The sequence below is a fragment of the Bufo bufo genome, chromosome 8 (genome assembly GCF_905171765.1).
Source record: "Bufo bufo chromosome 8, aBufBuf1.1, whole genome shotgun sequence".
Lineage (NCBI taxonomy): Eukaryota > Metazoa > Chordata > Amphibia > Anura > Bufonidae > Bufo > Bufo bufo.
In genome coordinates, this window is record NC_053396.1 from 193,833,596 (window position 1) to 193,846,021 (window position 12,426).

Below are 12,426 nucleotides of genomic sequence, written 5' to 3' on the forward strand. Positions count from 1 at the left end.
GGTCAACTAAACCCGTTCTACTTTACACCAGTCTGATAAATGTAATTATGTGAATGCATTGGAGTCCATCAGAAAAGCAATCTGATGATTGTTTGTTCAAATTCCTTATGGGAACTATTAAAAAGCAAAATAAATGTTTTTAAAAATATAAAAAGAAAAAAAAATATTAAAATTCAAATATATAAGTGCGTAAAATGAATAAATAAACAATAAAAAATAAACCTCATGGGCATCGCTGTGTATGAAATCGCCCGTGCTATTAAAATATAAAAACATTCATCCCATACGGTGAACAGCGAAACAGAAAAAAAGTCTAAATGGCCGATTCGCTGTTTTTTGTCACTTCACCTCCCACAAAAGATATGAATAAAAAGTGATACGCAGCCCAAAATGATATCAGTGAAATGTATAGATCGTCCTGCAAAAAATAAGCCCTCAAACAGCTCCGTGCACAAAACTACGAAAAATGTACAGGGGTCAGAATATGGCGATGCCAAATTCATTTTTTTCAAGTTTTTTTTTTTTTTTCCAGTATTAAAACGCAAGCAAATCTCTATCAATGTGTTATCGCCATAACCGTACTAACCTGAAGAATAAAAGTAACAGGTCAGTTTTACCGTATAGGGAACGCCGTCAAAATAAAAACCATAAAACTGTGGCGGAACTGTGTGTGTGTTTGTTTTGTATAATTCCACCACATTTGGATTTTTTCCCCCCTTTTTCCCACTACACTGTCTGCAATAGAAAGTACAGAAGTATTTTTTGTTTTATTTGTTTTAAAAAACTTTAATAAAAAGAATTTTACAAGAAAGTACAGCTTGTCCTGCAAAAGACATACAGTGTTTGTCAAATGAAAAATAAAAAAGTTATGGCTTCAGTAAGGCGGGGGGCGGGGGGTGAAAAACAAAAACGTAAAAATGGCAAATGGTCCCGAATGGGTTAATGTCATGGGAGGAGAAGGTCGCACACAAGCCAGCATTGTGGTTCCCATCACTTGCATACTGGTAAGTGTCGCCGAGTGTTTGCACAGTTTGTCGCACACAGGTGTAGCACCCGCGGCCACCAATCAGACATGTCAGCCGCACGCACCGCGGGGATGACACTGATCACACACAGCTCGGTGACATTTCTCTCCCCGCAGTCACTCGCAGGCCACGCCCTCCTGCATTGTTCTTCTCCCGTCAGTCAAACTGCGTCCAGCCAATGAAAACCAAGCACTTCGGCTAGGGGCGTGTCACGTGGGAGGGGCTACCATCGAAGCCATCAATCACTTGACTCAGCCAGCCAATCCGCTGGTGCGGGTGGGTTCTGAGCCTCACTGCATGCGTAGTGACGTCGTGTCCACGCAGAGCGTAACGTGCGACGTGCTGGCGGCGGTGGTTGCCTGTGTGGCTCCCCGGGGGAGTGAGGAGGCCTGAGCTAGCGGTGAGTGAGCATTGTGACGGCTCGTACTCGGGTTATGTCCGGGTGGAACGTCTGAGGAGATTATTACGCTGCTGTGAACGCGGGTTCAGGTAGAAGAGGGGGAGGTGTTTGTAGTCGGCCCCCTATCCCTAACTCATCTCCATAGCAACCGGCTGGGGGCTGTTAAGTGAGGGGGGTATCAGTGAGGGGTATGAATGGGGAATGTGGGAACCTGGTTGTGGAAGACGGGCCTCTGGTGTCAGTCCTGGTCCTGAGCCTACCCCTCCCATTGATCCCATGCCTGAGGCTGGAGATATATAGATATAGACTGTATGTACAAACTGTATGTGTGTGTGTATATATAGACTGTATGTATAGTATGTGTGTGTGTATAGACTGTATGTGTGTGTGTATAGACTGTATGTGTGTGTGTATAGACTGTATGTGTGTGTGTATAGACTGTATGTGTGTGTGTATATATAGACTGTATGTATAGTGTGTGTGTGTATATATAGACTGTATGTATAGTGTGTGTATATAGACTGTATGTATAGTGTGTGTGTGTATATATAGACTGTATGTATAGTGTGTGTATATATAGACTGTATGTATAGTGTGTGTATATATAGACTGTATGTATAGTGTGTGTGTGTATATATAGACTGTATGTATAGTATGTGTGTATAGACTGTATGTATGTGTGTATAGACTGTATGTGTGTGTGTATAGACTGTATGTGTGTATAGACTGTATGTGTGTGTGTATAGACTGTATGTGTGTATAGACTGTATGTGTGTGTGTATAGACTGTATGTGTGTGTGTATAGACTGTATGTATGTGTGTATAGACTGTATGTGTGTGTGTATAGACTGTATGTGTGTGTGTATAGACTGTATGTGTGTGTGTATATATAGACTGTATGTATGTGTGTGTGTATATATAGACTGTATGTATAGTGTGTGTGTGTATATAGACTGTATGTATAGTGTGTGTGTGTGTGTGTGTGTATATAGACTGTATGTATAGTGTGTGTGTATATAGACTGTATGTATAGTGTGTGTGTATATAGACTGTATGTATAGTGTGTGTGTGTGTGTATATATAGACTGTATGTATAGTGTGTGTGTGTGTGTATATATAGACTGTATGTATAGTGTGTGTGTGTGTGTATATATAGACTGTATGTATAGTGTGTGTGTGTGTGTATATATAGACTGTATGTATAGTGTGTGTGTGTGTGTATATATAGACTGTATGTATAGTGTGTGTGTGTGTATATATATAGACTGTATGTATAGTGTGTGTGTATATATAGACTGTATGTATAGTGTGTGTGTGTGTGTGTGTGTGTATATATAGACTGTATGTATAGTGTGTGTGTATATAGACTGTATGTATAGTGTGTGTGTGTATATATATAGACTGTATGTATAGTGTGTGTGTGTGTGTGTATATATAGACTGTATGTATATAGTGTGTGTGTATATAGACTGTATGTATAGTGTGTGTGTATATAGACTGTATGTATAGTGTGTGTGTGTATATAGACTGTATGTATAGTGTGTGTGTATATAGACTGTATGTATATAGTGTGTGTGTGTATATATAGACTGTATGTATAGTGTGTGTATATATAGACTATGTATAGTGTGTGTGTGTGTATATATAGACTATGTATAGTGTGTGTGTGTATATATAGACTGTATGTATAGTGTGTGTGTGTATATAGACTGTATGTATAGTGTGTGTGTGTGTGTGTGTGTATATAGACTGTATGTATAGTGTGTGTGTGTGTGTGTATATATAGACTGTATGTATAGTGTGTGTGTGTGTGTGTATATATAGACTGTATGTATAGTGTGTGTGTGTATATATAGACTGTATGTATAGTGTGTGTGTGTATATATAGACTGTATGTATAGTGTGTGTGTGTGTATATATAGACTGTATGTATAGTGTGTGTGTGTATATAGACTGTATGTATAGTGTGTGTGTGTATATATAGACTGTATGTATAGTGTGTGTGTGTGTGTGTATATATAGACTGTATGTATAGTGTGTGTGTGTATATAGACTGTATGTATAGTGTGTGTGTGTATATATAGACTGTATGTATAGTGTGTGTGTGTGTGTGTATATATAGACTGTATGTATAGTGTGTGTGTGTGTGTGTATATATAGACTGTATGTATAGTGTGTGTGTGTATATATAGACTGTATGTATAGTGTGTGTGTGTATATATAGACTGTATGTATAGTGTGTGTGTGTATATAGACTGTATGTATAGTGTGTGTGTGTGTGTGTATATAGACTGTATGTATAGTGTGTGTGTGTATATAGACTGTATGTATAGTGTGTGTGTGTATATAGACTGTATGTATAGTGTGTGTGTGTATATAGACTGTATGTATAGTGTGTGTGTATATATAGACTGTATGTATAGTGTGTGTGTGTGTGTGTGTATATATAGACTGTATGTATAGTGTGTGTGTGTGTGTATATATAGACTGTATGTATAGTGTGTGTGTGTATATATAGACTGTATGTATAGTGTGTGTGTGTGTGTATATATAGACTGTATGTATAGTGTGTGTGTGTGTGTATATATAGACTGTATGTATAGTGTGTGTGTGTGTGTATATATAGACTGTATGTATAGTGTGTGTGTGTGTGTATACTGTATATCCGTACACTACTCCTCCTGCTCTATCTGTATATACTGCTCTTCCTCCTGGATATTCCATCACACGGGGCCTTTTTATGTTCCTCCATGTCCACACTTCAGGACTATCCTCCCCTCTATCGGTTACGGGGCGGCTCACTATGTTCTGCTGCAGGAGTCGAGGCTTTGACCTGTTAGGTTGTTTCCACAGAGATAAGCGGCAGTAGAGGTGTCCGGCAGCCACTTAACATCACCCAGCATAGTAATAGGAGGTCTGTACAGGGCGTCAGGTGAGGTGTATGTTACGTCTGAATATGGAAAGACCCTCGTTTTTAAAACCAGGGTGCTGCGGGTTTTCATACACAGCAGAATGAATGCGTTTGTTGACATGCAGCAGAGTCAGACCGGCGGTGTGGGTTGCAGATCTGCAGAATGGGAATTTGTAGCAGATTTTATCGAATGCAAAGAATGACATTTGCGGCTCTTCACTTCCACTATTGCAAATTGAAAACTGTGTACAGAGCATTACAGGAGCTCTCCGAGACTGCCCCCCCGGCTTCCCTTTCATATGGTATAAGGTAAAGTGGTGGCAACTTGTCGCCGGCGCTCCATTTCCAGAACTAAGCTCCTTCGCTCCTGTTTTTCACTGGGCCGGAGTGCGACGTTCCTTCTGCACACGGGTCACTGCCGCCAGCCAGTCAGGCCTCAGTACCGTGCCTGCCCGTTCAGTATTACAGATGAATGGACAAGCAGATAATACCTCGTCGGGGCGGCCGCTTCTCTTTCCTCCTGTCCAGAAGGGCTCTGGGCACGTCCTAATAGGACACATGGGTCAGGGGTGCTGACTTGGGGCGGCCTCTTTAATAGGAACTGCCTATCGAGATCAGATTTAGCTTTGTCTGAACGTCACACGCCGTTTGATGCTTTAACCTTTGTCGTCTTCGTTTTAGGTGTTTCCGGGTTATACCGCCTTGCGAGCTGTTTCTCCCTCATGCGCCATCCCGTGACCGGGCCACCCCTGTACGGAGGACTGTGCGCCATGTCATAGGAGCGCCCTCACCCTGTAGTTGTTGACTTTTTCACCTGCACAATGAAATTCCGAGACCAGGTGAGCACATTATCCGAGTGGTTTAAGGGCTGGAACGAGTGCGAGCAGACGGTGGCCCTTCTTTCGCTCCTGAAGAGGATTACCAGGACCCAGGCACGATTCCTACAGCTCTGCTTGGAGCACTCACTCTCGGACTGCTCTGAGATACACATCCTTGAGACGGAGGCCAACAGTGCTGGTAAGTGACACGGGACACCAAACGCCTCTCAGTCACTATAGTGTCGTTAGCAGAGCTGGACAGACAGGTCAGCGAGGCCAGGAAGTCAACTCTGGAACCTTAAAGGGGTTGGCAGAGTTAAAGGCTACTTTTTTTTTTTTTTTTGTGCATTGTACTCATGAGCTAAAAATCATTTTTTCAATTGGTCTTTATTAAAAATATGGAGTCCTTTTCTTTGTACAGAGCTGAGATGCTCTAATCTGCTCAGTCAGACAGCTAGCAGACGGGCTCCTTATCTCTGCTCTCATACCTTATAAACACTCATGGCTCAATCGTTATCTTACTGATAAGAATGTGGCTTAAATTACTGTTTATGACCTCTTAAGGCCCCTTTACATGGGACGATATTACAGCAGGTTGTCAGGAAGAAAGCGTTTTTTCCCGACAATCTGCTGATCGCTGGTGGAGGAGACTACTGCATTTATATGTAGCGATCTCCTCCAGAGTATGGTGAGGAGCGTTCGCTAATGCCATCACTCTTCCCCATAAGGACTGGTTGTTTGCCAGCAGGAGATCGTGTTTACACGGTACGATCCGCTGACGGTAAACCATCATGTTTGCGTGCGTGCACTTACACCGCCATATCATCACTGACGAGCGTTCGGGTTCCTTCACATGCGGCAGATTTTGTGGCAGAAAATTCTGCGACTGAAAATCGGTTCCGTTCATTTGAATGGGGCAGCAGTAGATATATGGCACGAGGCAGAAAGTGAAAGTAGGATGCACACAGAAAAAAACGCTTTGTGACAGAACTGCTCAATATTTTTAATAAAGACCAAAAAAAATAAAGATTTTTTTGCCCCAAATGAGTAAAATGCTGGAATCCGCCCATGACTTGACCTGCTGTGCGGCTTCTAAATTTGCAGCATGCCAAGTTATGGTGTAAATTTCCTCCTTTGCGCAGTCAAATCCACAGCCGGTTTTGCAACCCATAGATTACAACTCATTGCAGCAGCGAGACCTCATGTATTTGTTGTTCAAAAAAATGACCCCCTTTCTTCATACTACAGTAAAATCCTGAGATTTCCTTCCAGATACGTTCACTTTTTGCAAATGGCGAGCATCCGGACTATACACACACACCCATTGATTTCAATGGCCGTATGCACATGAGCGTTGTTGATCACTGATCATCTGTCCGTTCAAGAAAAATCATCTGGTCTTCATCTGTTTTTCACACAGGACTGGTCTATTCAAGCCAGTGGGTCAGCGAAAGAAAGCTGACGGGGACGCACATGGCATCTCTAAAGTGATGATTACTAGGAGATGCTGTGTGATATTCTTCAGTTTTCACTGAACAAACCCTGACGCATTCTGTTTTGCTCATGTGAAAGCTCAACTGTGTGTCCCACGAGGCATTCGGTATCACGGATGCAGACCCATTCACTTCAATGGGTCCGCAAATCCAGAGAGGCGGTGTGGAACGGAAGCACTACAGTGCCCTATGTTTTTGCGGAACGGACGGACAGCGGACCCCATTCAAGTGAATGGGGTCGCGATCCGCACGCAGCTGGCCCACGGTCGGTGCCCGTGCAATTTGCGGTCCACAGCACGGGCAGCCTAAGGCCTTCTTTCACAGAAGCGTGTCCCTTGCGGGAATCCTGCTCCGTGTGAGAGATGGATCGTGCGGTCTGGACTACAGAGATGCGCGGCATTATCATGATTGATGCTGTGTGCCTCTGCCTGCCCTTTCTGTTCCGGAATCGTACTGACAGCTTTGTGAATTTTCTGCTCCTGTGTAATTCCATGTCATACTGGAGAAGCCGGATTATCACACTGATCTGGTGCCCACTTAAAGGACTGTCTATATATATATATATATATATAATATATATATATATATATATATATATATATATATATATATATATATATATATATATATATTTTACACTTTATCAATTCTGCATTTTATTTTTTATGCCAAACCGTGATTTCATCAGATGGGTGTGGCTTGGCCGCACCGCCTGGTCTCTTCTAATGGTGCATATACGTGGTGCTCCTGACTGCAGAATCCACATGTGGATTGCTCCTAAGGCGCGACTTATTGATCTTGACTACAGCTGCAGTCCACAGGATTGCGTTCATTTGTATTGCAGCTGTAGTTAATCTCAATCAGTCGCAGTGTAGCCCAGGCCTAATAGCTGTGTCAGACAATAGCCACGACAGGCAACCCACCTGCAGCTGCTGCGCAGTGTCCCAGCACCCAAAGGCCTCATGCACACAAACGTATTTTCTTTCCGTGTACGTTCCATTATTTTTTTTTTTTGCGGACCGTATGCGGAACCGTTCATTTCAATGGGTCCACAAAAATAAAAAAAAGTAAGTTACTCCGTGTGCATTCCCTTTCCGTATGTTCGTATTTCCGTTCTGCAAAACAATAGAACATGTCCTGTTATTGTCCGCATTACGGACAAGGATAGGACTGGTCTATTAGGGGCCAGCAAAATACGGAATGCACACGGACGTCATCCATATTTTTTGTGGATCCTTTTTTTTGTGGACCACAAAATACATACGGTCGTGTGCATGAGCCCAAAGGGTGCTGGCGTACATCGCAGTTACTGCATCCACAAACGCGCTTTAACAACACCGTTTTTTTAATGTAGTCGGTTAAGACCTTTAGATCATTGCTGCTATGCAGAAGACCAGGGGTTAATTAGGTGCTAAACCGGCTACACTCTAGAACTGCGTTGTGAATGTGTGTTTGACGCAGTAGCTGCGCGCAGTCATATACAAGCAGTATTCAACTGCATCCCAACTGCGCTGTGTGCCAGCACCCAAAGGGTTCAGTACACTTCGGACAGGCATTCAGGATGCAGTTTTCCATTTAGCCAGTTCAGCAGCCTCGTATTAACCCCTGGTATACTGCATAGTGGGAATGATTTAATTTCGGCTAGCTACAATAAAAAAAAAAAAACTGCATCCTGAATGCATGTCAGAACTGTACCGTGCGCCGCCAGCACCCAAAAGCTGTGCTGCATCTTGGAACCGTATGCGGGCTTCACAAGTTATGGTGGGTTTTCTTCCGGCATGGGAAAACACACAGCAGATGTGACTTACTTTTAGGGTACTTTCACACTTGCGGCAGAGGATTCCGGCAGGCAGTTCCATCGCCGGAACTGCCTGCCGGATCCGTCAAAACGTATGCAAACTGATGGCATTTGTCAGACGCATCAGGATCCTGATTTGTATGACAAATGCATTGAAATATCGGATCCATCTCTCCGGTGTCTTCCGGAAAAACGGATCTGGCATTTATTTTTTTTCAAATTTTTTGCAGTCGGAGCATGCGCAGACCGCAATGTCGGATCCATTTTGCCGGAAGTGTTCCAGAATTTTGAACAGAGATGAAACCGCAGCATGCTGCGGTATTATCTCCGTCCTGAACAGTCAAAAAGACTGAACTGAAGACATCCTGATGCATCCTGGACGGATTACTCTCCATTCAGAATGCATGGGGATAGAACTGATCAGTTCTTTTCCGGTATTGAGCCCCTAGGATGGAACTCTATGCCGGAAAGGGCCTCATGCACACGGCTGTTTTGGTCCGCATCCGAGCCGCAGTTTTGGCGGCTTGGATGCGGACCCATTCACTTCAATGGGGCTGCAAAAGATGCAGACAGCACTCCGTGTACTGTCCACATCCGTTGCTCCGTTCCGTGGTCCGCAAAAAAATAATTTGTTTTGCGGACAAGAATAGGCAGTTATACTAAAGGCTGTTCCTGCCGTTCCGCAAATTGCGGAGCGGACGCCATCTGTGTTTTGCGGATCCACGATTTGCGGACCGCAAAACGCACAACGGTCGTGTGCATGAGGCCAAAGAATAAGCGTTCTGTACCTTTTTCTTACCGATGAGCTATACTCATTATAAGGGCTCATGCACACGACCGTATGTATTTTGCGGTCCAAAAAAAATATACAGATGCTAATAAGACGTTCTATTTTTTTGCGGTACTGACATAATGCACATGAAGTAACTTGCGTTTGTTTGTTTTTGCGGACCCATTGAAATGAATGGTTCCATGTTCGGTCAGCAAAAAAAAGGAAGGAACACATTTGTTTGCGTGAGCCATAAGTCATCAGTATCTGATCGGTGGGGGTCTGACACTCGGGACCTCCGCCAATCAGCTGTTTGAGAAGGCAGCGGCGCTCGCAGCAGCTCTACAGCCTTCTCTCAGCTTTGCCTAGGCCGTGCGACATCGCGTTCATTGGTCACATGGCCTGGGTGCGGCTCAGCCCCATTGAAGTGAAGGCCAGTGACATAGCCATGATGCGGGAAGCTAAGGCTATGGCGCTACTGTGAGTGCTGGGACCTTGTCAAACAGCTGATTGGCGGGGGTCCCGGGTGTCAGACCTCACTAATCACATACTGATCACCTATCCAAAGAAACTCTATTTTGTAATTAATGGGGCTCAGTTTTGCTGGGTGCGATTGGCTTTTTTCCCTTTGGTGCTTTTCTCTTCGCACCATAATTGGAGGACAAAATGCAGCGCCATTGTGACGTGTGGCAGCACCCGAAGGTGCATATTTGCAGTGCGTATTTGGAATGTGGGCCCCTTTGCCCACCTAGGCTGCAAAAAAGTGTCACACATCTGGTATCTGGGGTGTCATTTTACATATACCCATGCTGGGTGAGAGAAATATCTCGGCAAAAGACAACTTTTCCAATTTTTTTATACAAAGTTGGCATTTGACCGAGATATTTCTCTCACCCAGCATGGGTATATGTAAAAAGACACCCCAAAACACATTCCCCAACTTCTCCTGAGTACGGAGATACCAGATGTGTGACACTTTTTTGCAGCCTAGGTGGGCAAAGGGGCCCACATTCCAAAGAGCACCTTTCGGATTTCACAGTCCGGATTTTACATCCTGGAATCTGCTGCTAATGTTAATAAATAGAGCTGTTCACATGGACGTATATTTTTCCGTCAGTATTTGAAATCCGCGGCATGTCCGAGTTTTGTGCGGATTGTTTCCACATACGCACATTACAGTCTGTGCAGAAATTATGAAGGAAGGAAGAAACACACATGTAAATCCTGACCCAATAGCGATGGTTTATCATCTGGATCCTCAGCCACAATACTGACGGATCGCTCGTCTGATCGTGTTCAGCTGATACAGGGGCCCGACGTGTGGGGTTTGTATCTCTGTCAGGTGGACTTGATCAGGATAGGCCTCTCTATATTACAAGCAGTGTTTCCATGTACTGACAGCAAGCAGAGGAATTGATGCACAAAGCATACAAGACATCTTTTTATGTTTATGCTTTATTTTGACCCATACGCGTTTTATATTCTTTTCTATGACAGTCTGATAATCCAGAATGTGATGTCATATTAAAGGGGTTATCTCACAAAAAGTATTACTGTGTAATTCATAGAGCATATCAAGTGAATTATTATTACAGTATACATCCAATAGAAGTTCTGTTCATATATATAGTATATATAACAGCGCCCCCTGCTGTTTATGCATCTGGTCCACCTTCTCCTGTGTTCAGAGGTGGACGGACATTCTCAGTATCTTGCTGGTATAGTGATCTCATGGCGAAGCAGACCCAGACATCCTTCCGTCATTCATTTATCCCTAGATCTAAATACATAGACCTGTGTAGACAGTGGAGAAGGACATTATGGGGGCATCACCTGCCATATGTACAGCCAGGTCCATAAGTATTGGGACATGGACACAATTCTAACATGTTTGGCTCTATACACCACCACAATGGATTTGAAATGAAACAAACAAGATGTGCTTTAACTGCAGACTGTCAGCTTTAATTTGAGGGTATTTACATCCAAATCAGGTGAACGGTGCAGGAATTACAGCAATTTGCATATGTGCCTCCCACTTGTTAAGGGACCGAAAGTAATGGGACATAATAATAATCACAAATCAAACTTTCACTTTTTAATACTTGGTGCAAATCCTTTGCAGTCCATTACAGCCTGAAGTCTGGAACGCATAGACATCACCAGACGCTGGGTTTCATCCCTGGTGATGCTCTGCCAGGCCTCTACTGCAACTGTCTTCAGTTCCTGCTTGTTCTTGGGGCATTTTCCCTTCAGTTTTGTCTTCACCAAGTGAAATGCATGCTCAATCGGATTCAGGTCAGGTGATTGACTCGGCCATTGCATAACATTCCACTTCTTTCCCTTAAAAAACTCTTTGGTTGCTTTTGCAGTATGCTTTGGGTCATTGTCCATCTGCACTGTGAAGCGCCGTCCAATGAGTTCTGAAGCATTTGGCTGAATATGAGCAGATAATATGTCCCGAAACACTTCAGAATTTATCCTGCTGCTTTTGTCAGCAGTCACATCATCAATAAATACAAGAGAACCAGTTCCATTGGCAGCCATACATGCCCACGCCATGACACTACCACCACCATGCTTCACTGATGAGGTGGTATGCTTAGGATCATGAGCAGTTCCTTTCCTTCTCCATACTCTTCTCTTCCCATCACTCTGGTACAAGTTGATCTTGGTCTCATCTGTCCATAGGATGTTGTTCCAGAACTGTGAAGGCTTTTTTAGATGTCGTTTGGCAAACTCTAATCTGGCCTTCCTGTTTTTGAGGCTCCCCAATGGTTTACATCTTGTGGTGAACCCTCTGTATTCACTCTGGTGAAGTCTTCTCTTGATTGTTGACTTTGACACACATACACCTACCTCCTGGAGAGTGTTCTTGATCTGGCCAACTGTTGTGAAGGGTGTTTTCTTCACCAGGGAAATAATTCTTTGGTCATCCACCACAGTTGTTTTCCATGGTCTTCCGGGTCTTTTGGTGTTGCTGAGCTCACCGGTGCGTTCCTTCTTTTTAACCCCTTAGGGACACAGCCTTATTTCATTTTTTGCAAATCTGACCAGTGTCACTTTAAGTGGTGATAACTTTAAAACGCTTTGACTTATCCAGGCCAATCTGAGATTGTTTTTTCGTCACATATTGTACTTCATGACACTGGTAAAATGAAGTCAAAAAAATTATTTCTTTTGCGTAAAAAAAAATACCTAATTTACCAAAA

General features: G+C 43.4%; 1 protein-coding gene across 2 annotated transcripts in view; it reads left to right on the forward strand.

Annotated features, from left to right (window-relative positions):
* The first annotated feature begins 1,334 nt into the window (after positions 1-1,334).
* The window catches only part of SAMD4B (sterile alpha motif domain containing 4B), a 29,338-nt gene continuing 18,246 nt past the window's right edge, over positions 1,335-12,426 (forward strand). For both annotated transcript variants that reach the window (XM_040442835.1, XM_040442836.1), the window contains exons 1-2: positions 1,335-1,425; positions 5,018-5,353. In XM_040442835.1, coding sequence (XP_040298769.1) covers positions 5,158-5,353 — 196 coding nt within the window. In that variant the 5' untranslated portion in view covers positions 1,335-1,425; positions 5,018-5,157. The remainder of the gene's footprint in view (positions 1,426-5,017; positions 5,354-12,426) is intronic.